At 53.7% G+C, this 26417-nt stretch overlaps 3 protein-coding genes across 3 annotated transcripts; all 3 read right to left on the bottom strand.

Moving 5' to 3' along the window:
* Positions 1–367: 367 nt before the first annotated feature.
* ENH_00049780 (hypothetical protein, conserved) lies at positions 368–6856 on the bottom strand (the record flags this gene model as incomplete). The annotated part of the gene is made up of 5 exons (XM_013581202.1): positions 368–838; positions 972–3600; positions 3781–4010; positions 4380–5887; positions 6355–6856. 5 exons carry the CDS (start codon positions 6854–6856, stop codon positions 368–370), a joined length of 5340 nt encoding a protein of 1779 aa, XP_013436656.1.
* Positions 6857–8373: 1517 nt separating this feature from the next.
* ENH_00049790 (DNA polymerase alpha catalytic subunit, putative) lies at positions 8374–16372 on the bottom strand (the record flags this gene model as incomplete). Its single annotated transcript, XM_013581203.1, has 9 exons — positions 8374–8626; positions 8932–8975; positions 9360–9873; positions 10121–10230; positions 10402–10470; positions 10692–11729; positions 12071–15492; positions 15879–15981; positions 16280–16372. The coding sequence occupies 9 exons, from the start codon at positions 16370–16372 to the stop codon at positions 8374–8376; spliced, it is 5646 nt and encodes a 1881-aa protein (XP_013436657.1).
* A 3981-nt stretch (positions 16373–20353) lies between these two features.
* On the bottom strand, positions 20354–25176 carry ENH_00049800 (hypothetical protein, conserved; the record flags this gene model as incomplete). The annotated part of the gene is made up of 5 exons (XM_013581204.1): positions 20354–20532; positions 20895–21201; positions 21490–23830; positions 24112–24853; positions 25011–25176. 5 exons carry the CDS (start codon positions 25174–25176, stop codon positions 20354–20356), a joined length of 3735 nt encoding a protein of 1244 aa, XP_013436658.1.
* Positions 25177–26417: the final 1241 nt, after the last annotated feature.

Genomic DNA, 26417 nt, shown 5'->3' on the forward strand with positions numbered 1-26417 from the left:
ACTAAGTTTAGTCGATGCAGCAGCTCTTCGTATTCGCAGTATGCATATCTTATTGGCAAAGTAGGCAGCTGTCTGATCTGAGGCTGACTCATCAAACTGGGCAGCTGGCCTGCCCCATTCCCTCGGCAACCTGTTCCCTTCTGATTCGATTAGTTCAGCGTACAAAACAAAAAGACTTCGTGCGCTTGGCCCATTTGTGAAATGGCCACAAATGCAGTGCGTAATGAGTTAAGTAGATTGAGCCACTTCGTTGGGTGAGTAGCTAGCCAATGCGGGACGACGGAGCTCCCCAATGAAGCCCGAAGAACAAAAGTAGCCACATGCTGAAAGAGACACTGGGAAGTGGAAGCTGAGACAAGGTTGATAGCTAGCTGGCAATACTGCTGAATAACCCAGTTAGCCATTCATAGAGATGGATGGTAGAGGCACACCAGAGGCTCCATGTGTGTAAGAGCACTGAGACAGCAAGAAGTATGGCATCAGCAAGGTCTTCTGCAACAGCAACGAATGCGCAGAGAATGATGAACAACAACAACAAAAAGGCCGCGAAACGCTCGGCTCGAGGGGACGTGAGTATCGGGAAGAGCGCCACACGGGGCTCAGCTGGAACACCTGAATCTCTTCTACGCGACCTCATGGCGACCCCTCGCAGTTTTGTGGGGCTCAGAGCTACGAGTCGCATTCCAGATGTCGTCCAGGCAGACCACGAACCCTTTGGAGAAGCACGCCCACTTGCTGTCTCGGGTGCTGTTGCTGCTGCGGTCTTACCTGCTGCTGCTTCTGGTTCTGTATCACCAGTGGCATCCGTGCGGCCATCTAATAGAGCACCTTGCTCATCCTACAAACAAAACAGCAAATAATGGCGCTGCGTTTCGACGGCTCCCAACCTACCCAAGACGACGACCCGTCAGGTACCGGGAATATCTAGGGGCGCCAATGCTTTTGAGAATGCGCTTAGTCCATCAGCTTACAGGTCTTGCCGTTTGCTTCGAATCTTCTGAGGGGCTTTTCGGAGCGCCGGGAGTTGAAGCTACTGCTGTGGGTGGACACTGGGGAGCTGAAGCCCTGCGTCGCGCCGTAAGCACCCTCTTCCTCGTCCTAGAAAAAGACGTAGAAGCAGTGTCAGCGGCAGCTTGTGCTGCTGCTGCTGCTTCAGCTGAGGATTCGCCTTCCGCCGATGTTCCTTCCGCTGTTTTCGCCGTTGCTTCTGTTGTTTCCGCTGGTGTGGATGTTGAGGCATCTTCCGCCTTTGGTGATCCTGTTGCTTGTACTTCTCCTGCAGCCTGCGTTAGATTCGCTGACGCCTCTGCCGCTGCTGCTGTCTCCCTGACAGCATCACGTATCTGTACGCAGTCGGCTGGCTGGGCCCCTTTTGACTGCATTTCCTCCAGGGTAGAACAAATGGGACCGCGGATCCCAGCGGGCTTGATGGCTTTTGGTCGTGACCGCCTCCTAAGGCCTCCTGCACCACCCGGTGAGGCAGGTGCAGCAACTGAACAAGTTCCGTCAGCAGCGGCAGCTGCAGCCGTCTCAGCCACTGCAGATGCAGAGGCAGTTGCAGGCGTCTCGTCTACTGCAGCGGCTACAACCACAGTAGCAGCAGCTGGTACTCCATCGGAAGCAGAAGAAGGGGCCGTCGAAGCGAGGCCTCTGTCCTCCTGCAGCGAGCCCCTTATAGCTCGAGGTGTCCTGACGTTGGCACTGCCCGTAAGTGTTGGACATTCTTTGTCACTAGGAATGCATGCGGATGGTGCGGTGCCGTTCGTGTCTCTTTCTTCTGGGGGCAAGTCGGAGGACTCAGCCTCAGGGCTGTGTCTGTCGCCCCGGCTGCTGCTGCTACTGCCTCTGACGCTCATACTGCTAGACTCCTCCACTGGTTCAACCTGTTTGCAGATGCTCTCGCTGCCTGCGCTGCTATCGCGCATTTTTGGTTTTATCCCAGACACTGATTCGCAAGTTAGTCGGCTTTCCACAGCCTCGCAATTTCCCCTAGATGCCGTTGCTTCTGACGTTGCTGCTTCTGACGTTGTTGCTTCCGAAGGCTCACTAGCAGGGCGGGCAGGGCGTTCCAGCTGCTGTATTTGTGGCTCATTCTCTTCACCAGACCCTTCCCCAGCATGTCTTGCAACAACCGAAGCAGCTGGTGCTGCTAGACCTGCTTGTGTGTTTGGGGGAAGAGGAGCGTCAGCTTCGCTATGATCCGCCAACACCTCCGCCGCTGCATGATCGAGCTGCTTCGGTGACGACACAGTGGCAGCAGCGGCTGACTCTGGTCGCTGCCAGTTGCCACCGGGACCCCTTTGGGGTCTCCCCACCGCGGGAGCTCTTTTGCGGCTGCGTTGAAAGACAGCAGCTTCTGCAACTGGGCCTTCAATGTGCGACTGCTGCTGTCTTCCCTGTAGTTCTTGTTTGCGTCTGTCTAGACGCCCACCAGAAACGACGGGGGATGGCGCACGCTCAGAAGAATCAGGGGGGTCTACAAGCCCAAGGCTCGTGGCACTAGCCGCTGTTGAGTCGTATGCCAACTCTCCTACTACTGCTGCTGATGCCTTCTTTGTGACAACTGCTGCTGGTGGTGGTGCCAAAGTAAGCTTGCTTGCTGCAGCTCTAGTGTCATCTGCCCTGTCTGATGTTGTGCATGCTGCTGTTGTGCGTGCTGCTTCGGCGGCCGCAGATGCTTCAGAAGATTCACCTGAACTACACCAAGCGCTGCGGGACCACAGAGAAGCGATGGCTTCGGGCGTGACTGGTTCTGCGTCTGGTGCAGCTGCACTGTCTAGTGCAATAGGAGATGCCAGTCCTGTTTCAGGCGGGGACGAAGAGTAAGCGCTAAGGGAGGGGGACGATGCCCCCCGCATAAGCGGCATGCTACCCCTGGGACTTCCAAAGGCGTCCCTATCGTCTTGACTGGGGCTGCCGTCGCTAGATTGCACAAGAGACGTCCTTGACTGCCTCGGCCTGCAGGCTAGACTGCCCTTCCGCAACAGTGCTCCTGTTGCTACTGGCGCTGCTGCAGCTTCAGATTTACGTCCTCCGTCTCTGTCTAGAATGGACTCGTCTGAGTCGGTCTGCCGCTGCAGCAGCTGCGCCACGTCGCTATCTGGGGCCCTTCGCGCGAACTCCTCGAGCCACTGGTGGAGCTGCCGCTGCATCTCACGCGTTCGGGCGCCGCCAGCTCCAGCAACAGCACCAGAGACAGCCGCCAGTCCTGCTCCCCTGTGATGCTGCGCTCCTGCCGGCTTTGAATGCCCCTCCCGGAGGTGCATCGACCCTTGGGATACAAGGCCACCCGCCCAATCTCCAGCTGCTGCAGAGCTTCCATCGGCTGCATCTTCCCTGTTCTCGGATGCGCCAGTAGCTGCCGCTGCATCGGCTTGGTGCGCTTTGTTGAACAGCTCCCATGAAAAAGAAGCGTAGATAAAGGTAAGCGTAGGAATAAAGAAATTCAAAAACAAACCAGTGGTCAACCCAAGCACGGAAGCGGGGTGTGCAAACAGGGGCTGATACGCCAGCAACCAATACAGCATCCAAGGGACCGTGGAAGCGGTGGTGAACGCTGATTTCTTGTCCAAACAGATCGCCATATTCAGCAAGTCGTACCTTGAGAGGCGAATAACACGCGAGCAAACACAATCGTCGAGTGAAAAATGGACTTAAACAGTTGACAGTGCTGACTCTCCATCTGCCAATCATGTTATGTCGATTTTGTTCTGCGTAAATCTGTCTGTGTCTGCGTCTGTTAATCTATTTCTGCTTCTCTTCTCCCCTCCGCCTCCGCACCTGGAGCCGATCTGGGACAGCACAATGTTGGGCAGCAAAGCCGCAACATGGAAGAGACAAACAAAAGTAGCAGCAAACAACGGGAGATGGCCTCCTGAGGTTCCCAGCATCAACGAGGCCAACGCGTTGGAGGATTCCGCGGCGCCAACAAACGCGCTCGCGCAAAGAGAGCCAAATATGAAGAAAAAAGAGGCAGAAAACAGACTACTCAGCCAAACAGTGCCTGATATCTGACAAACAGAGGCACACGCACCCTTGCGCCTTCCCTGTTATCCCACACGCTAGTGCGTTCAGTGATCACGAGGTGCCACACAGCGGCCCTAGCAAAAATGCAGCTTTCCTTAGCTCGAGCATTAGAACTGACAAAGGAGCATGGACGCACACAGATTTATGAACACAGAAAACAAGGCGCAAACATGCGCTTACGCTGGAAGCGATAAAACAAAGGAACCGAGAGAAATACGAAAAATTCAGGGCCAGCGCTACAAAGATAGACAGCCTGCGCAGTGCACGATGCCTTAAGGTTTAACCGAGGTACACAACAAAAAACGAACTTGAAAAACGAACAGAATAAGCCAATTAAATTGACTGCGCCTCACTGGAACTTCGTCCCTGACTTCATTTGCCCAAGATGGGAGTGAAGAGGAAAACCCGAAAGCGTCCACCATACAAGGGATCGCCGTGCGAGCAGCAAAGCCGCCGAAAATCGAATGCAGAAATGGTAAAAGTGTACCTTTGCCTCCACCAGCTCCAGCTGCTGCTGCTGATGCGCTCGGTGTTGGTGCTGCAAGCGCAGCAGGGGCTGCTGTGGCTGCTGCTGCCGCTCCTGGAGGACTTCCATATATCATCGGTGCATTACTGTCAAGAGCTGCATTTGCGCTTGCTACTGCTGTTGTTAACGCTGCTGCTGCTGCTGGTGCCGGTGTGCCTGTCGCACTTGTCTGAGATGCCCAATCCCAGCCCGAGCCGGTGATGCGGAAAAGAGCCGCTAGGCACACGTTGAAGGAAGCAGCAACGACCGCGAAAAACGAAATAAACTGCAGGTTCATTGTGTCCTCAAGATCTGAAGCGGCCAGGCGGAGACCAGCTACTGCTGTGAGAAGATAGCCCAGTGAGACACCAACGTAGTTCAGGCAGGGAACGCAGCTTGCTCCTGCTGCTGCTACACTACCGATCTCTGCGCACGTTGATGTACATGTACCTGAGAAGATTTCCTCGAGCTGCTCGCGAGAAGTGACAAAGACAAACGGACTGTAGTTGGGTAGGATGTCCCACTCATTGAGCGAGTCTGCTGTGTACACTGCAGCGTCTGCCGCTGAGTCAAATAGGAAATGCTTGAACCTCCACAGCAACACCACGAATTCCCTAAGAGGCCACATGGACAAGGAAAACAGGTCGCCAAAGTTGCTGCTCAGCTGCTGGAGGTTCGCCAGCAGGGAATCCCCGCCGTATGGGACAACAGGCACGAACACAGTCCAGCCGAGCACTCTGAGAAGCAGTGCATCGACGCAGTAAGCCACTAGTAGCGCCGCAGAGGATGCTCCCAAAAAGGAATTTACATATAGGAGAAAGGCAATAGCCTGAGACAGGGACGAACGGTTCAAGCCCCTCACAAGCGAGCTAAGACGATAAGGAATCAGACGTAAGTCGCCAAGCAGTTCCCCCAAACCTCGCAAGAACGGAGGCGCTGTGGTGCTCCCCTGACGCTCCTTGATTTCAGCTGGATCGTCAAGTTCACCAGGGGGTGACTCCGTTGGGGCAAGGCCCATGGCTTTACACAGCGCACCGTCTAAGCGCTCAAGAGGCCCCATATGATGGGCATTCTGTGGTAACTGCTGCTGATCCTTGTCGTCTGAGGCCCGTGAATCTGACTGCTGCAGCGCTGCAGTAGATGCGGAGACTGAAAGGGGGGGCTGCAGCGTTAAGAAGTAACGCAAGATGGCGGAGTACTCGTAGCGCTCATTAAATCCTGAGTTTCCCTCTATCAAAGTCATGCTCTTCAGTAGCAACAAAGCGCAGGCAGATGAAAGAAAACAAAATAAATATATAGACAAAGATGCCGCCGCAGGGCCAGCCGTGCGCACCAAGGAAGGCATCGACATCAGACCTGAAGACACGCGCACACAAATAAGCACACACATAAACCAGCAAAGGAGAGAAGAGAGCAACACCTAGGAAGAAAAATGCAAGCAAACCTAAAGGAACATAGTTCTACCGGGAAAGAAAAACCTGCAGACGCTCTTGAAGTAGAAGAAGAAAGCTAAGGACAAGGCAAACAGGAAAAACGGCAAGAGGAAGACGAACTGGGAGGCAAATTAACAGCAAGTAAGAGGGAAACAAGACACGAGAGAAAAAACCGAAAGATGCACGAAAAGAGATAGCCGCACGACGGAAGCAGCGGACCAGCTAGACGCAAAGGCCAGGCACAATACAGGACTCTTCGTGCAGAGCTGCACAACACCTGGGCTAGCTAGATGCCGCCGCTCGCGCCTTGGCCCTCATAAAGAGAGCCAGAAGTACAACAGCAGCACGAAAGCTGCTATTTGAACTCTGCCGTGTTCCTTTCCCACTGACCCGAGGCAATGATGTGATTGCAAATGAAAACAAAAGAGGCGAAGACTCCAATAGTCTTCTTGTACTTCCACAGCACCGTTTTGTGCCTTCTCCTTTTTCTCTCAAACACTGGGGGCCCTCCTCGGTGCATCCCACTAATACGCTTAATAGAAAATAGCGATGCGGCACCCCGCAGAGAGGAGCTGGGTCCCCCAGGGCCTCCCCCATCATCCTGGACGGGCATTTGTCCACGTGTGTTGGTGGAGAAAGCGCCAAAAAGCCAACTCATTATTCCGGAGCGACCCCGGCGATGGAGTGGCCCTGATTTTGGCGCTGCACGGTGACTTGGGGTCTCGGCCCCTGAGGACTCTGGGGCCCCAGCAGCCCCTGAGGATCCCCCTCCTTCAGCTTCAACCTCATCACTGAAACGGATACTGCGACGGGTTGCGCGGGGGCCCCTCTCCGGACTCAAAGAGGAGCGCTTGCTCCCCTGGGGTGCCTCGGTGGCTGCATTAGAGGCCATTGGACAGTAACAAAAGGCAGATTAGCAGGGAGCTTCAGAAGCCGCTGTCAGACCAGGAAGTATCTCAGAGGCTTCTGCAGCGTGGCTAGCGGAGAGGGATGTTTCCCTTCCTTCCGCGGATGATATCGATGTGCTGCGGCTGCGGCGCCAGTGTACCGGCAAGCCGGCCCAAGAGGGAGCCTGTAGACTCAACAGAGAGGCTAGCGAAGCCTTGCGTTGATGCAGAGCGTCACATATGTTGAAGTTTTGCTGAAAGGCCAGTGAACAGTGGAGAACCCAAGTACGCTGGGGCGGCCTCACTTCAGCCCGCAAGGAACTGCTAACTGCGCCTTTAATTTACTACATTCAAAGCGTTTTGCTCCCGTGGCACCCACTGAAGGCTAGACTGGGAATAGTGGGGCCCCACGGCGAAAGCTTAAGCCGGGGGCCCACCGTGTAGGTGTTGGAGCTGTGTGCGTGTTTCGGCCCCACAGGTTCCACACTGGCAAAGCCTAACGCTTAACATTTATGCTTGTCTATGAGATACAAACCGTGTAAATTTACCGCTTTTTGTTCTCTGGCCAAAGACACAGGGTTATTAAGCCCGAGGCTTAGCACTAGAGGACAGCCAACCCCTTCCGCGCCCGCGCGGCTTTCGTGAGAACGAACCAAAGTTTTTGTCCTTCGAGGCGTATTATTCTTAATTAAGAAAAAAAGAAAGTCAGTCAGATGGGCTTTTGCGGTGCTTTTCATCCATTGTTCTAACTGGCAGACTAGCTAGCTAGGTAGCTTAGTGCAAAGGAGTCCTTCCTGGAGGTGTCAGCCAAAGAACAGATTCCGAAGGAAATTGTCTTACTGCTGCTGCCTATGCAGCTAGCCTGTAAGCATGCGTGCCAATCAGCTCGCGTGCTAGGTCGGAATACTCACGGAAGCTGCAGGATAGCCATTGAACCCGCCCACCAGTTCCTGTGTTGCTTTGCGTGTACTTATGCCGAGGCCAGCGTGAATGCCGCACATTGCCCAGTTTCTCATTAATATTCTGCAGGCTTCTGTTGCACATGACTCTTAGGAGCGTAGCTAGGTGGGTTGCGTGAGGAGTGTACAGGTTTTCCAAAACCAGCTAATGCGAACTGACAAAGGGAACCAAAGAGGCAAATAAGTAGCTGCAAGGGTCTCGAGATATACATACAGCCGCTTTCCTTCACTCCGCGAGTTTTAGTTTCTTAATATTGAACTACGGAGGAGTGTCAAAATAGTGTCAAATAGTGTTTCGCTGAGACAGTTACAGGTGGTGTCGCTGTCCTCCGCGCATTTGCTGCAGTGCAGAAAACTGAAAATTTGCGGCGCCCTGTACGTTCCGTAGCAACGGACCAGAACTACATTTCACTGAAAGTAGAAAGTGATAACCTTAGAGCTCGACGGTGCCCACGAGGGCTCCCGGATGTAATATTGTTGAGCGCGCCCGTTGACTCGCAACAGGCACAACTCGGGCCAAACTATCTACAATGCCTCTCAAGCGCATGCCCTGGGCAATGACCCTAAAATACTTCTCTTTTGAGGGTTATTGGGTGGCTGCCAAGTCCCTTGAGGCCGAATGCGTGGCCCCCTGAACTTCGTCTTTTCATGCCTGGAGGGGCTCCCCAAGGGTCTCGTGCCCCAGAGTCCGCAGGCAAAGTTCCTTCTACAGCTGCCGCCTTTGCGTCACGGTAAGACTGGGCCAAGAGGGCCCATCGGCTGCTGGGACCGTCGGGTGTCAGGGGAGGACGCAGTGCAGCAAAGAAAGTACGGAGGCTGCAGAAGAACCATAACAGCACAGGCTTAAAAACTTAACGAAAGCACAGATGATTCGTAAGGTATTTACAACAGTCACGACAAAAAAGGGAAACAGAAAACTTTCATGAGCAGCTTAGACACAGAAAAGATACCCAAGAAGCCCAAGCTGCAAACGGAATGGGTGCTGTGAAGGGGTTCGGTTACATGCCACGCTGAAAACCATTGCAGCAAGATACAATGAGCGAATAGGGATGTGAGGAAGCGAAGAAGGGAGACACTACAAAAGAGAGAGAAGGCGGGAGGGCTGAGACGTGAAGACCCACTTCAAATTATTCAGGGCGCTGGCATTCATTGTCGCTATTACCGGCTGCGCGGAAATCGCACCAAATAACGCAGCCATGGGGACAATCATCCCCACAAGAGCACATGTATTATGAGACGTTAAAAGAAGACATCAAGCGTTCGCGTCTCCGAGGCGCAAAGGAGAGTTTATACGGGAGAAAGCAACAGCAGGGACAAAAGCCGCGAGAAGGCTCCATAACAGCCAGAATTATTCATACATACACAACAAGAAGCACATCCGCAATTGAAGGTACACTGAAGGACGAAGTCCTCGTACTGTTTGGGGATAAACTCTCATTGCCTGAGGGAGCCCGCTGCTTGAGTGCCATTCCGCTGCTATTTTGCGGTGTATGTGCAAGGTAGCTCGTACGTAATGTAACTGTGCGCTCTCATGTGCGTCTGTGTGTACCTGCATAAGACTTTTTCTTTCTTCTTCCGCATTAATTGAAACAACGCCCTTTTTAATGCTGCTCAAGTATCTCAAAGCCGCCACCACCAAGGGGAACTTCAGCTCCAGTCCCCTCTTGACTCCAACCACAGTGTCTTTTAGTCGCCGCTGAGTTGCACTTGCGGCTACCAAAGAGCCAGAAACGCGAGAAGGGACCCCTTGAGGACCTCCAGTAGAGGCCCCTAAAGGAAGAGGAATGGCCGCGTGGCAGACGTCTAGTGCTATGCGAAGAAGTTGACCGTTGTTACTGGTGGTGCTGCCCATGCTGCCCACGTTCCTGTTGCTGCTGCTGCTGTTGCTGCTGCCGCTATTCTGAGATAGCAAGAAGCGCAGATGCTGCAGCTGCAGATATAGCGCGTCGGGAGACACACAGTCTACGATACGGCCACCTTCACAGAGAGGACAACGTAGTGAGGCCCCTGGGGAGAGGGGCCCCGGGGGTAGGAATTCAAACTTGTGTTTGCACTCTGTGCACCTGCACAGACATCACACCAGACCGCATGCATTTGTCCCTCGATTCCAGCTACGCGCTCGCTCTACGTATCAGGGATGACAAAAGAATCAACGCCTTGTCTGTTTCGTATGTGCCAGCACCACCAGGCTCAAGTCGCAACGGGTCAGGGATTTCGAATTCATATTCAGCGGCGCACATGGATAGGATAGCAAACAGCACCTAAATAAAAGCGAAGAGCCCCCAGTGTAAAGTTTGACTGCCGTCTTACCGTGTGACGTGGATATGAAAACTGTGTCGGATGAAGGCGAGGTAAAGCCGCAGGGTGTCCCTCAGCGCCGAGGGTGACAGCCAGCCACCGCAGCTGCTGCACTTGGACGTCTGAAGTCCCATGAGAAAACATTAACAGCAAACCTAGAGGCGCCGCTAGGAAACAAACAAATGAGTGAGCCGAGGCTCGGGAAAACGAACACAGACGGAAGCAGCAGCATCGACACCAAACAGTGGGAAAGCGGAAAGGCGGGGTTGCAGTGTGTGGACACCGGTACGTACCATGAGGCCCTGTGCAGCTGTAGTCCATTCGCCGCATAGACCACATGGGATCTGTGCGGGTATGTGGCACTGCACAAGCGCGTAGTAAGCGTAAGGCGCAGCAAACACAGCTTTGAACAGCAGCGATAGCACTAATGGCGGTCGCTGTGAGAGCAGAAATAGGGCAGGGCAAAGCATTGGCAGTCGCAGGCCGTCGAGCAAAACGCCCCACAGTCAGTGACCCTCAAAAGGCTCCCTCACCCCCATTTTCCCTATGGAGTCTTTCAAGTCCTTCAAACTCCTGCGCGTACCTGCTTGAATGCTTCATCTGACTTCTTGATGAGGGAGAGAATTCTGTCTTCTCCTTTTTGCCTTTCTGTCTCCCCGTTGGGATCGTCTTCTGCGTCGTCTCCCAAATCCTTCTCTGCGAACTTATCCGGATTGAGGCCGAGACACTCTGCTATGCGCGCAGCAGTAGTGCCCTGTACGTGTGCGCAAAGTCTTTGAACGGGGGGGAACAGCTGATGCTGCAGGTAGTACGACACATCAGGCTTAAGGCCCAGCGCCTGCACTTCCGTGGGGTGGAATGCACGCTCTGCTGGACTCCGGAAACGCTGCTGCTGCTGCTGCTGCTGCTGTTGCTGCTGCTGCTGTTGTGGCTGTGGCTGCTGCTGCGGCTGCTGCTGTGGAGGACTTGTAGGGCTCTGCCCCTGCCTGGCCTCTGCTTGGCGTATGCTTTCTTCGTCGCAAATAATGTAGGGGATTTCGTTGCCTGCCCTCACAGGTCTGCCCGCTGCTAACATGCGCAGCGCCACTAAGACATGGGGCTGCGAGCATGAACCGCTCCCCTGGGCATACAGCTGAGGCGACTTTGTGAGGGCTCGCGTTATGACAAAAAGATCAAGAGGGACGCGGCCATTGACTATGGCATCTCGCATAGCGCAGAGACGCTCGTGTAGCAAAGCAACTACAGTGTCCACAGTGTCTTCTTCTACTGCTCCTCCATCCTGCTGGTGGTGCTGCTGCTGCTGCTGTTGTTGGGGAGTCAGGTTTACGCCGAATATAATCTTGAGGAGCTGTTCACCTGCTTGCCTGGTGAGAAGCGCCCAGTCTCTCCTGACGAAGTCCAGACCCTTTTGCTCAATCTTATATTCTTTCTTTTCGTAGTTCTGTACAATGCAGCACGCATATTTTTTCTTTCTTAACAACAACAGACGCCGAAAGACAGCTTCCAAGTCTATTTCTAGCTTCTTGTATTGTCGGTTAATCTCCGCTTTTATGCGTTGGCCCAATCGGAATGCCTCTCCAAAGGCTTCCCCACGACCGTCATCACGCAGCCCTGTGTCCACCTGTACGAACAACTCAGGCAAGCAGCAACAGCAGCACGATCACGGAAGACCACACCGCAGCATGAATTCGTAAATAGAAAGCTTGAAAAACGTTACGGCTGGCAGACGCTGTAGATAACCCTTGCGACCTAGGAAATGGCATGTGTGTTTTTGCACGTGTGCGTATAGTGAAGAGATGCACACAAGTGTACAAATACAATACGTTTGTATCTGACAAAAACATGCACGCTGCACAACGCGAAAGTCGGTGCCAGTGGAGGCCTGCTACAGCCACAGTAATGGCGAAAATTCACAGAGTGTCTAGGCGCCCCTGAAGCGCTGCAGCTGTTCGGTGTTTGTACCATGATGGAGTCTGTGTCTCCGTATAAGACTGATAGCCTCATCTGCTGCTCCACCTTGTCCTTTGCAGCCATCAGCAAGGCCCTCCCTTGCTGAGTGATGAAAGCTGCGAGAGGCTTCGCGTAAAAGCGGCTTCCCGAAAACCCTAGACAGCCATAGATACTGTTGGCTGTGAGTTTGAGGGCAAGCTGCTTTGCATGTAGCGAGGCTTTACGCGCAGGGTCCCGTTCCCTCTCCGCTGCCATCTTCACCTGACGTCGCTTATGCACCAGCTGTTGCAGCACCCGAGGCAGTAGTCCCGGATTAGAGTCAATCCCCAGCACTGACAGCTCCCCCCCGTCGCTGCTTCTGTCCTCCCCCAAAGCCATCTGTGGCCGCCGGACAGTAGAAAAGCAAATATTAAACTCTTGAATTATAGAAGGGTATAGGGAATTGAAATCCAGCAACAACACAAATGTGTCGTACAGGCCTACACGGGGCTCGAGCACCAACCCTCCGGCGTAAGATGGTGCACGGCTGCCACGGGTTTCCCCAGCTCCGCCAGCAGCCGCAGCAGCAGTAACCGGGCCATCCCCTGCCTCTCCCTCGCTTATATCATCCTCACCACCACCTCCAGCTGCAGCAGCAGCAGGTGAAGGTGCCTTACTCCTCTGCCGAGCTCCCAGTGGGTCTGGGTACACAAATTTTTCCGCGTGAAATGCATGCATGAGGAGGAATGAGTTCCTCTCAGCCCTCGCATTCTGCAAGGAGCGGGCCCATAGGTTGCCCCCTATAAGAGTGAGCTCTCGGGTTATGGGCAGGCAGTTGAGGGTCTGCGCCAACACCAAAGACATGTAAGCTTCAAGGCAGCAAAGGTTTGAGGCGTACAACAAGCGCGACGGGTCGGCAGCCCAAAAAAAGCTCAGTAGGTCCTCACATGGAAATGGTTGCATGCGCTGCAGCTCAGAAGCAACGCGCCGGTGAAATGCGGTCATCTTTCCGTTGTTTTTGCCACCTCCCACTGCCGCCTCCGCATGGGAAAAGGCTTCCCTCAGCAGCGGCAGCAGGTTGTAGTTTGTCTTGTGACCCAGCAGCTCGCGTGCCTGCAGGTAAGTGTCGCAGACAAGTCTGCCCACGGAAAGGACGCGTCCCCCCCAAATGCACTGCTGCTGTTGCTGCTGCTGCCTGGGATTGCTGCAGGGAGCCTTTTGTGCCTTGGGTCTCTTGAGCCGCGAAAGCTTGTGCCACAGGGGAAGTCCGTGGAAATTGCAGCGGCGAGCGATCAACTCCAGGTCCGCGCCATACACATTGTGACCTACAATGAAGTCAGGGTCCTGAGCATAGATGCGGTTTATGAGGTTTGTCAAAAGCACCTTTTCCGTATCGAAAACCTGCACAGCGCTGCGCGCCGCCTTTTCCTCGAACGCGGTTGGCAGGCCGCCGGTCATAGCTCGGGCCGACACGTTGGGGGCTCCCCCAACAATAGGGGCCCCTGGAGACCGGAGTGCTCCTCCTGCGGTGCCGCTTCTTACGCGGCGCACACCGCAGAAGACATTTTCTTTTGATAGCACCGGGTGCGTCTGGGGGTCCTCTATATCTATGTGCCTTTGCACGCAAAATGCAGCCATGCAGACCGTCCGGTCCTCCATGGGGTTATTGATGACGGATATTGACTTAGCAACAAGGGACAAGAGAGTGAGGGGAGGAGCGGGAGGCTCCTTGCCGTCTTCCGCGGGAGGGTCACGAGAGTCCTCACCCCCTGCTGCCTTTCGAGGGGCTCCCCATACTCGTATGGGCTTGTGGCCCTCCACAAGGACTTCGTGGCGACACCAAGACACCTTTTCTGCGGGGGATGCGGGGAGACTAAACTCTGTGATTTTGATCCAGCAGGGCCCTTTGATTCTGCGCTTCACCAGCAGCACCTCGGAGAGAGGGGCTCCAGAGCCAAAGACGCGGGAGTAGGTGGTGCCCTCGAGGTCCTCCATCTGCAGCGGAGGCGCGCTGCCGGGACAGAATGCCTTAATCACTTGAAGATCTCTACCGCGGGGTACTCCAGGCGCGTCAAATGCATAGTGTCTTTTTGTACTTTTGCATTTCCACAAATGCCATTTGTACTTCTGCTTCAGACGCAGACCGTCCACTCGCAAAAACTCCTTGGCATTGGACTCGATTGCACGTAAACGCGCAGACAGGAGGGCCTCCCGAGCTTCTTCAGGGCTGGGCTTGGGGCGCCCGGCGGAGTCCACGGAGACCCCTTCTTCCTTTTCAATTTCGTCTGGCCCCACGTCCAGAGTTACTTGCTTGCGCAGAAAGAAGAATAGCGGACGCATCATCCCGCGCACGACAACGCAGCAGCTTTGCGGAGGCGGCAAGCCAGCACCCTGTTTTTGCTGCTGCTGCTGTGTTGCTAAGGCCCAGACCTTACCGAAGAGGTAGACAGTGCCTGTGGAGGCGTCGTCCCATGCGTCAAGAAGATAAAATGGCAGAGTCCCATCCGGGCAGACAGGGAGACCATCTGAGGCTCCCATAGCTTCATCTGCCACTATGGGCCCCCGGGGGATCTTTTGGTCCGTCAGCTGCTCCTCGCCAGTTCCATCATGGCCTGCAAACAAGTCCACGGGTACAAGTTTCCGCTGGAGGCCGAAGTGCTCTTTGTGGCTCTCGAATACTTCAGGGCCCCCTTTGTCCGCTGGCCCCTGCGCCTCTGGTAGTTCTTCTTGGGACGCTTCACCCGTCACAGGGTCATCAGCAGCCACCGGCATTTCATTTGAGCCAGTTGCCACCTCCTCGTCACCTGCTGCTTCTGTTGCTGCTGCAGATGCTGCAGCAGCTCCTGCTTGCTGTGGTGAGTTGAGCTTGGGGTCTCCTCTCTGGGGAATGGCGCTGGGACCCAGGGCTCCAGGGACGCGAGCTGGCAGAAAGTCCCCAAGACCAAAGAGCCCAAATGCGTTCGCTGCTTCAAGAGACTTGCTGCTGCTGCTGCCGCTGCTGCGGCTGCTGCTGCTGCTACCGCTGCTACTGCTTGTGCTGCTGCTGTTTCCGCTGAGGCTGCTGCTGCTCTTGTTACTTTTTGCGGGGACGAGGCCTCCTTCTTCCTCGTCGTCTTCATCAAGATTAAGGGAGGCCTCGATAGAAGTTAAGGCCTGCAGCTGCTTCGCCGAGTGGGCTGTCTGTTGGGGGGCTCGATCTCCTGTTTTCTCCGTGGCCATGCTGCTGAAGTGCTGCAGTAGAGAGCGCATACCCTGAGCCCTGAGCTCTGCTGCAGTTGAGGGCGCACCCCTCCTGGACTTCTTCTCACGGCCCGCAGGGAGGGTCCCCTGTGGGCTTCTTTCTTCACCCTCTCCGTGGGTCGCCCGCCGTTTGCCCGCACGCTTGGGCGCGGACTCCCCGTCTGCACTGCTGTCGGAGAGCCACCACTCCTCGCCATCGTCGCTGTAGCCCTCACCTGCGGAAAGGCGCAGGGAGTCATATTGGGTGGCGCCTGTCTTAGGCAGCGACCAGCAGCAGCACCACCACCAACAGGAATAGTAGCAGGAGGAAAAGGCGAAGATGTGACGCATGTGCAAACGCTGGAAGCCACTGTTGGCAAGTATAGGAAAATACAGGCAGCCAGTTCTAGAGAAAAGGCTCTAAGTGGAGTGGAAGGGGAAACGCAGGAGACACACAGAAGAGGAGACACAGAACGATCGATAAAGTGGCAGCAAGAGAGGCAAAGGCCAGGGAGAGAGATGCGCGCATCAATAGGTATTAGGTAAATGAAATGACAGCTAGATAGCGGAAAGTATATAGCAGAAAAACAGAAATAGACAGATGGCATAGCTGTCGTCTCACTGAAGTCCCCCTCTATCCAGTTTTCTGCCCTTCTTTGCTGCTTGAGCTCTGCGTATTCTTGGGCAGAGACGGTGGCAAATATTTCCGCGTTCTCGTCTCGAACCTGAGACGCGCAGAGCCAGCAAAAGGCGGAGATAGCCGGAAAGGAGCAATAGTAGAGAAAATATGGTGCAAAGGGGGGAGCTAATAGGCGCAGAGAGACCAAAAGGGAAACAAACATAGATAGAGAAACGCAAATTTAGACGGGAATCACTATTCGTCGTCGCCTTCGTGATTGAGGAAGCATCACTAATCAGGGATTTACGGCAGCGAAAAGTGGAGCCACAAAATGGCGTTAAAGACGGCAGCAGCGTGATTAAGTGGCAGCTGATGCAGCAGATTTTTAGTGCCCTGCCCCTCACCTCATACTGCTCTGTGGCCTTTGCCTCTCCTCGGCGCTGTTTCCTAATTTTCTCAAGGGCGGACAAGGCCCCACTTTTCGACGAAGATGCCATCGTTGGCTAGCTGCTGCGCACTGCAGCGACAGCAGTAGCAGCTGCAGCCTTTGCAGCAGCCGTTGCCACTGCCGCCCCCAGTAGTTGATGTGCCTTGTCTTCGTTTTTGAGGGCCCCTGGGACTTGGAAGGCCCAGGAGCCACCGGAGAGCTACCCAGGCAGTACGGGTGTGTTTTAAGGCTGGATTTCCCTCGGGTTGATAGAAGGGAACAGAAAGGAGACGGCTGGCTGGCGAAAGAGGGCTTGCCAAAAATTTGTTTTCGGGGCCTGTCCAGTAGGGCTCCCAGTTTGGGTCTGGAAAGACGAAAAAAGGTGGCAGTGCCAACTCACGCAATTCATACACGTCTTTTCCGTCGTGGGTTTTAGCTTAAAACCCCGAAAACTGGCCTATTAATGTGATGAAGAACCTCTAGCTTGGGGCTTGTGGTTCTTTGGTGGGGTGGCTAACAGTGGGGTTGTGTTCTCAAGCCTGCATGGCTAATTTTGCCATGTCTCTGCAGCAAAATGTATATGCAGCAGTGTACGACAAAAATTGAAAATAATGCAAGTGAATTAATAAAGGGGAGTGTGAGGGCTTCGTAGAGTTCTCATAGACCCATATTTTGTATGTTGGTGGCTTTCTGGTTAACATTTTACTGCAGCGGTTGCAGTTTGATAGTGCTGTGTGCAGGCGCGCAAGCATGTCCATAATTAGGAACTCGAACACCTCTACGTGAAGTTGTTGAGAAGAGTAAGAATCTACTATGTAAGCGGTAAACTGTCGGCTGCTGCTGAGAAAGAGGATGGCGCCAACACAATACATTGAAACCCTCAATTAAAAGTAAAGAAACATTTTAAATGTGTAACGAGCCGAATGCTTTCTTCGGAGGATATAAGCGAACATTTATTTATGTCTACCGGGTAGCAAGAGGCCAGAACTTGACATGGTGCAGGGGGCAGTCGCCAAAGCCGCTGCATTCAGCCGTATAGGACTGGATGCAGCTGGCTCTGTAAATGGAATCTACTGGGATATTGCCACTTTAGGTAACCTGTGTGTGTATCCCACACAGTAATTCAATAAATAACTGAGGCCTTCCTGAATATGTCAGCGCCTGGTCGGAGTTACTTAGTGAAGCCCATGGGGTCACAGACCTTAGCTCTTATGCCTGCAATAAACTTCACCTCAAGAGCCTACAAAGTGCTTGTGCAGCATGAGGGACAAATGCGCGCACAGACAGAGTGAGCTAGGCACGGTCTGCGACTCCTGGCCGCATAGCGTGAGCGAAGTGTCTGTTTTCTAAAGGGCTGCTGCCAGCCCCAAACCCGGGCCTTAAAGGAGTACAAGAGAGGCAAGAGACACTTTAAAAGCTGCTATTATCCCAAGCTTTTGCTCTCTACACCTTGGAAGTGTCCGGACTCTCCTAGTTCAGGTCCGTGGAGAAGTCTAGTGTCTCACTGTAGTGTGCTGCCCAAGAACCACTGACTAAAGAGTCCTCCTTGATTTTAAAACCAGTACAAGTTGTTTGTTCTTGGGTTTTCACTGAGTTAGACACAATGAATAACCAATGAGCTTTTTTTCTCCAGATACCATGTTAAGGTTGTACACACTTGCTGGAGTTTCTAGGCTACTAGTGTCTTCTTCCCTAATTCCTACAGAAACGCTCCCACTATTTTCTAGCATGATGCTTTTTAATTGGTGAACGCACACGGCGTCTGAAAGAGACTGCACTTGTCAAAGTGACAGAATATTTGTCAGGGATCATCTTTTGTTCTTTGAGTTTCAACCTAGATTGTAAAAAAGTACTGTGAAGGCAGCATTTTGTGAAATTAAAGCTGTAGCCATCGTTCTGACCCCAGTTAGGCACGACAATAGCTAGCCACGGCTGAAGCTACACATCTTCAGCAGAGATGTACTAGCCTCTGGGGGAGCAACGATGCCTACAGCTCGAGAAACTGCGTACATTCACTATGAAGATTCGAAATTTGTCCTGTACACTGCCGTTACGGATCTATGTTTTCCTAGGGCATGTAATCATCTGCCGCCTTCCAAGATTGGCTCTTTACTTTTCTCGACTTTGCGTATGATAATGGCGACGTGTCCATATGTTTACTTGGACGAGCATCCTTCTCATCATATTTCGCTGATTTTTTACTGGCTGGTGTTCTCGCGCTGTGGGCACAAGCCATCAACGTGTGCAGGCCTTACGCTCTTCCTCTAAAATGGAAACCGTAAGCTCTCAGCCCTAGTTCCTCAGCGGACGATTTGTATTGCCCAGCCTGCGGTACTAACTGTGGTGCTTCTTTCGTGATACCGCCTCTTTGAGGAAGAGTCTGAACACCTAACGAGGATCTTATCGCTAATTCGCTCTAAGCTTGGAGCTGGAGACCTACAGGCATGTTGCCTACGCGTTTGTCTGATGTGACTTAGAAATGCGGAATGACGGTTATTATAGGGCAATTTAGTGGAAAGAGGGAAAATTGGTGGTGTCTCTGCATGCCAATTCAGGTCAGTCTGCTTTTCTTATGCTTTTATTTCCGCTTTGCATGTGCAGTTGTACCAAAGAGACGAGACACAAACCCGAAAACACATAACGCCCACCACTCTGCACGCAGTAGTCACACTGCTTTCTATCCTTAAGGCTCGCGTTCCCTACTTATCGGTATTAGCTAGGCGGTAAATGGGGTGGCTAGCCTGGGTGAGTTGGCCAGCCTGCCTGAGGATGAGGCATGGCTAGCCAGCGAATGTGTTCTGGCTCACCAGGGTGGCCAGTACGGCTAGCTGGGATGGAGAATATAGCTAGTCAACGCGTGGGCCGTAACAAGCATCCCACAGGTATGTCTAGCCATAGTGGGATCTGTGGCTAGCCGCGGGAGTCCGTGTGGCTGCGTCGCTAGCCACTGGAGCGGCTAGCAGGGCTGCTGCTGGTTGCAGCCCCGGTTATTGTCGTTCCTCCTGAGACACTTGAGCGGGGGATAAATGAAGAAAGAATTCTACATATAAAAGTGGCATAAAAGGTCCACGTTGAGGGCGCGGGGGACAGCAGGGCCGTAATACTAATAAGAAAACTGAACCTCTTGTATGCAGCAGCGCCGCATGAGTCAAATGACGCTGCGCAAATAGCCGTCTCCTCCTCAGCTTCTTGTTTCCTTCCTTCTTGTCTTTGCCTCCTAGCCACTGTGTGTGTCTCCTGCCTCTTCGCCGGTTTCTTCGTCATCTCCGTTAAGTACATGTGTGGACACATGTATCTGAATGTATTTACATATACATATTAATATGTACTGTATATATATACCCGTTATTATGTACATATGTATATGTACATACGTGCACTAGTCGCTGCTTTCCCTTCTTTTATCATGCCCCACAGAGTCCAGTCGCGTGGCAGCAGTTACTGCCGCTCCACGTGGCAGACGCTAAAGGGAGAGTGCAGAGAGAGCAAAAACATTGAATTAAAAAGACAGGCAGAGATGCGACGAAAAACCGTCAGCTTAACGGCATCACACAGGGCGATTGGCCGCTTCTAGCCGCAACAGTAGAAGCAGCAATAGCAGCAGCGGCAGCGCCCAGCTCCTCCCATACTGCAAAGCCGCAGCAGGTGTGTGTTGTCCTTAAAAAAACACCTAACAAGGATTCCCATTTGGTTGTCTCCTTGTTTAATTCCCGTCTTCATCCTTTGAAACTTCCATGCGGCTCCTCCCCTCCAGTTCGAAGCCCATATGCACTAAGCTCAAAAACTTGGCCGCAGGAAGAAAAAGTGAAATAATAAGCATTCGCTGTGTGCATGCATGCTCCCGCTGCTCTCATGCACGCAGCAGCAACTACCTTGTTCACCAGGACCTGTGAGACACCGAATATGCCCTGAGCCGCGCTCTGGCCTTTCTTCGCTCCTTCCTAAAGCCCTTGCTGCGCTCCCTCCTGTATGAAGACAGAGAGACACAGGAGGAAAAAGAAAAAAGCAGGACCCGACGGAAGAGGACGAGACAGCGCATGTATTAAGCCGCTCAGGCGGTTTGTTCTGAAAGAGCGTCTGTTGGTCTCAGATGAGGCTGAGGTCTCGCCATCCAGTTGTCGCTCGTGTGGGCCCTGGGGCTCCGTGCCTGATGATATGTGTCTATTTCTTGTTCCTTCTTTTCCCTAAACTCTATTGCCTTCCCGCGAGCAGCCTGGTGGGTCCCGAAGTCTGCAGTCCACAGCACATTGAGCAACCAAAACAACTTTTGTCAGCACACCTGGCTACCTTGCTATTCAGCTATCCAAACTTCGCCTGGTATCAACCAGAGAAAAGTGAGCTTCAAAAGGCGTTCACTTATCTAGGAGATCCCTGGTATGCACCGAATGTGGCAAAAAACGAAGACAAAGCAACAGAAGGCAGAGGCAAAGATGCAGTGATTTTTGACACTGGACACTTTCCAGACCCAAGCGAACAGAACCGCGGGCATAGCTGCAGGTACATAAACTACTTCAAGGAAGCAGCACAATAGCAGGCAAGCAAGAACGGAGAGGCAGCAAAACATCGGCTGGCACTGTCACAGACATACTGACCATGTACTGAGAAGCCCTTAGTGTGAATTCTTCCATTCTCCTTCCAGTTTGCTCTCCACAGTCTCCTTCTCTTGTCATAGTAAACGCCTTTGCGCGCCACGAAAGACAAACGCAAACCCCCGTCCTCCACCACAATGTGGTTGGCCTTGCGGGCTGCTTTCAAGAGGCTGCCCTCGCTACTGCCTGTAGCACTAGACCGAGCAGAAGCAGGAGGTAAACGGGACGGGACCCCCAGGCGAATACGATGCAAGGGCGGTGGTTCGCCGCCAGCAGCAGTCACGGCAAGGGAGCCGTTTTTGTGCAGTACCTGACCAAATGCACCACACAGCAAAGCTCAACTTCCTGTGTCTGTGTTGATCTTCATCTCCCACGGCAAAATGCACTTTGCTGCATTGACTCTCCGCCTCAGCCACCAAATCCAACACAGAAAACGAATGAGCAGTGAACTAATCAGGACAGCAGTGGGACTAAACGTATTCCTCGCCACACCTCGAAACTTAAGGCAACACGCACAATAGTCCGTTTCCAGCACCACAACAAAAAGCCGTCGAAGGGTCTCCAGGAGATCCCTGCAGCAAAATCTGTATCTGCTGACCTGTGTAAGCTTGGAGGGGTGGCCCCTAGTTCTAGGGGTTTGCTGTTCCTCCGCGGAAATACTATTGAGGGCATTCTGCTCAGTGAGCTCCTTAGCCTCTGAGTCACCCAGCTCATCCTTTGTCGAGCCTATGGGTCTCCACCACTCGTTGGGCTCGGGCGCGCGTCGTTTCTTATCCCGTGCCAGGGACCCTGTTTCGTGCTCCCACGGTCCAGCTGAGGCACGGGCAGAGGACTGCTGCGCCTGCTGCTGTTGCTGCTGGGGCTCACGCTGCTGCTGTTCGTGCTGCTGATCCTGCTGCTGGCATGAAACTTGCACTAGGTACTGCGGATGCTCCACCTTGTGCTGCTTTGCAGGTTCATCCCTGTCCCCATTGCCAGGTCTCTCATGCCCCTCAGTACGGGAACCCTGGACAGAAACGGAATCACCTGAAAGGCGGCCACCGCAAAAGAACTTGCTGCTGCTATGAGCGTCTGCTGAAGGTGATATTATTGAGGGAGCCTCGGTCGGCTGCTGCTGCTGCTGCTGCTGCTGCTGCTGCTGCAACTGTTGTTGCTGCAACTGCTGCTGCTGCAGCTGTTGCTGCTGCAACTGTTGTTGTTGCAACTGTTGTTGCTGCAACTGTTGCTGCTGCAGCTGTTGCTGCTGCAAGTGCTGCTGCTGCAGCTGCTGCTGCTGTAACTGTTGCTGCTGCAACTGTTGCTGCTGTAACTGCTGCTGCTGCAACTGTTGCTGCTGCATTTGCTGCTGAAGCAGCCGCTGCTGCAGCTGGTGTTGTTGTAGATGCAGCTCATGCAGCAGCAACTGCTCCTGACGTTGCTGCTGTTGCTGCTGCGGCTCCTGCCGCCGGTGTTGGTGCTGCAACTGCGGAGGTTGGAGAGTGCGCCGTCGACTCTTGCTGAAGTTATCAGTGTGCTTGCCTAGCTGCTGCTTCTGCTGATGCTGCTGTTGTTGCGGTTGCTGCTGCTGCTGCTGGTCCTGCTGCTGCTGCTGCTGCTGGTCCTGCTGCTGGTGAAGGTTGCTTGGGTTCTGAGCTGGAATTCTAGGGTCATTTACGTGCCAAGTCTGCACCCATGGCGTGGAGGGCGACTGATGGAGAGTCCAGCGGCCCCCAAGGCAGTGTGCTGGGTCTGTTGAAAGCCCCTCTGCCTCTTTACACTTGTTGCTGCTGCAACTGCTACTGTTGTTGCCGTTGTGGAGTTGCTGCTCGCCGTGAAGTGTCTCCTCGAGGTGGGCGTCGGACAGTAAACCCCCTTCGTCCATGTGCTGCTCCCTCACGGTGCTGCTGATAGTACTATCCCACTTGGGGGCCCCCGAAGTTTCGGGGGAAGAGTGCTCATCCAGCGAACTTGGGGACTGACCGTAACAGGCTTGAGGGGGATCTGTTGAAGAAGCTCCAGCAGCGACACCAGTAGTGGTACGGAAATCGTCGCAGCCAGCGGAACTGAAGGGACCCAAAAGATGGGCAGCAGGGACTTCCTTGTCTGCAGGTGTGCTAATTTTGACATGCAGACGAGGTGGTCGGTGTGCCCAAGTTTTGTTATTTGCAGCTGCTTTGACTGGAAATGCATTACTGATGCTGCCGCCATTGCTGCTGATGCAGCTGTCGCACCAACCACAAAAAAGGCGATTTCGCGGATCTTCAGGCTGGGACGATCCCTGTAGTTTGCGTCCGTCGTACTGCCCATGCACAAGGGGCTCCTGGAATGGGTACTGGCCCAGAGATAGTCCGTTAACTTCACTGTATTCGCAGACGCCAAATTGTTTGGAGTCGTCCCGGCAGTCTGCGCAACTGCAGCTGCAGCTGCAGAAGCCATCAAGCGCCCCTCGGCAGCACGGAGGGTAAAAAGTGGAATTCGATAGCAGGCTGGCAGCAGCTTCCCGCAGGGCCTTAGTGGCAGCAACAGCAGCAGGAGATGCAGGGGGGATATACGGGTTGGGCGGCTGCGAAGCAGTATCGAAGAACGCCCCATGTAGCCACGGAGGCCCCGCAGAAGCGGGACCCATATGGCCCCACGACCCGTCGAGGCAGTGGGAGACCTGCGGAGCTCCTAGGGTTGCTGCCCATGGTATTGAAGTGCTGCGATGTCTGAGGGGCTCCTCATCAGCCAGAGGGCCCTCTGAACATGAAGTTTTACTGGAGTCCTGTCTGCGAATAGAAACAGTACGGGAGACGGAGTAGGTGCCGAAAGGTATTTCTAAGAATCGGCTCAGGGGAGCATAGCTGCCATCTATGGAACGGCGTCTACCGTCCAGCTGCTGTAGCAGCAAAGACAGAGCGGGGCCATGCAGCCCCCCAAAGCTATGGGAGGAAGCGCTCCACAAACGAGGTAATGACGCGCTGCACCAAAGGCATACCAGCAGCAGCAGCACGACGTACAAGCAATTACTGAGGGGCTAAAATATGATTAGTAGCGAAAATTCAAGAGGAGCATGCGACAAATGAGACACAGTTTGGGAATCAGCCGCGGTCCGTAAGACATCATCAGCGGAAGCAGCAGCAGTAGCCTTTTTCGAGGTAAAAAGCAATGATAGTGGGTCGCATCAGCCTGATTTAGACAGGAAATATAAGGCTACACGAACACAGCGAGTAGGAAGCAAGGAGCTAGCATATAGCCTCACCAAAGTATATCTACAGTGTCTAGAGTCACTGCCTCTCCTTGCCTCCCCTCATTGTGCAACCCCCGACTGCTTTCGTCTTTTGCCTCTCGCTCATAGCCACAGTAAGGATCAAAAACCCCATGAGGGCCCTGAGTTCCGTGAGCTCCCGAAGATCCCTGAACTTCCTGGGTCCCCCGGCTCTTTGGAATCCCCTGAGTGCCTTGCCTCTTTCTGGCTTTCCATTCTGAACAGAGCCTGTCCCAGTGAAAGAAAAAGTTGTCATGGTAAAGGGCCCACCTCCTGGCGACAGTCCTGAGGTGGGTGAGGAGCTCAAACGTCTTTAGCTCTGCGTGTAGGGCTTCCCCTGTTGGGGCTGCTGCTGGCGCCTCTATTGCTGGTTCTGTTCCTGCTTCTGTTGCTGTCCCTGGGGCTGCTTCTGTTGCCGATTGCGCTGCTGCTAATGCTGCGTCTGAGGCTACAACTATGGGGGATCCATCAGGAGGAGAAAACACCTCAGAAAATGAGGCCATTTGACAGAAGCTGTCATCGCTCTCGCCAGCCAAAGAGCCCCCGCTGCTGGCTGAGGTGCTGGGCAGGACTGACGGGATAGGGCCCCCCAGGGGATGCTCAAATTTGATTTCGCAAGGCTCACGTTTTTTCACGAGGCCCTGCAGGCTGCCAGTTTTGCCGCAGCCCCAGGCCGCCCCTGGAGAGGCATAAGGGGCCTCGACCGGGAGGGCCTCGCCTGCTGCTGTACAGGGATCTGCGTGCACACAAAGCAAATGGCGCTTGCCACGACGGCAGAAGTGAGAACAATGAGCTCACGTTTATTTCTGCTGCTGCAGGGGGGACCAGAAGAGGGCCTGCTCGCAGCCGTCAGGGGCCCCGAAGCAGTGCAGACAGATACTGTGCACACTCACTCTGAATTTCGGCGCGTGACTCTGAGCTAGTCAAGCCCGCTGACTGCTGTGTAACGGGAGGCGGAGGGGCCCCGGTAGAGCACGTGGCCTCTGCAGGCTGCTGCTTGTCAGACTCCTCGTGGGCCATTTCAGCAGCTGCGCTGCGGCTGGGGTCGCCGCCGTCCATCGTGGGCCTTCTGCATGGGTGGGAGTTGATTAAAGTAAAGACAGAAAGGGAAGAAGTTGGTAAATGCTGCTGCATCTTGAAGCGGCTGCAAGGCTTTGGCGTGCACTGGCCCACGACTGGCAGGACCAGGCCAGCCGCCCGCCGGCGGGTCACGGCAGCGATACTATTAGGCAAGGGAGGAAGCTTGTTTCGGGAGAACAAAGAAATCAGCCTTCGGCAGTAGCAGTTATAAAGCAGCAGGAAGGGAAGAGAACAGTATCAGATAAGGACATAACCGGAAACAACAGAAGCAAGGGGTCGCTGCTGCAGCTGCTGCTGAATGAGCCGTGGGGCAGCACAAGTCGAGTCGCGTCGGTAGCGTGGCCCTTGGGGCCTTTAAAAAATAATATTTGCTTCAGAAATCAGACTCTTACAATTTATATACTCTTATTTTTCATTTGTGCAGGTCATTGTAAAGTTCCTTGTTTTCTACTCTATGCTGCACGCCATCCAGCAACTCGACAAAACTGCCGCTGAGCCTGCAGCGGCAGGAACCAAAAGATGTAGCGACCTCCATGCAGTAACCCGTAGATGGGTTTTTTATTTACCTCCATACACTATAGTTCTCACTCTGTGTCGCTTGCGTACAGAAACTCCTCGTGCTTCAACTGCACTTCACTATCAAGTAGCAGTTAACTGTATATTGAGTAATCTAAACGAATTTGGCTGTTGGCTGCTGTATAGCGCTGACAGCTGCACTGCTTAGTTCTGGCAGTGTAGTGTACTAGATTATCTGTTCGGAATGTTTTCGGGCCTATGGAGGCGTGGGATGCTGACATCGTAAGGAGCTTTAGAGGCTTGCTGCCGGCCCAACTGGCCCGCTATGAACAATGACTAGCTAATTGCTACTGCAACATAACTGGCTCCCCCTGAACTAAAACGTCCATGCAAATGTTTTGGAGCTGAAGGCCAGTTGGGGATTGGCCGCGAGACCTACAAAGGAGGTGGACAACTCCCTTGTCCAGCACACACCCTTTAGGGAGGTGGAGTCAAGAGTTCGGAGCGCGAATTGACCCTCCGAAAGACAATGTCACGCTCATACAAAAGCTCTTGATTGCCGCAGCAACGTCAACAGGGATGAAGGGCACTAAAGGGCTCCCCAAGGCAGCAGGCCTCACCCTGACACCATGGCCCATAGCAGAAGCACGGGTCTGCCAATAGACTTTGTATCTGCTTACGTCAGAGGAGAACGGAGTCCCGCA

Source organism: Eimeria necatrix, genomic scaffold (assembly GCF_000499385.1).
Source record: "Eimeria necatrix Houghton genomic scaffold, Enh_scaff38, whole genome shotgun sequence".
NCBI lineage: Eukaryota > Apicomplexa > Conoidasida > Eucoccidiorida > Eimeriidae > Eimeria > Eimeria necatrix.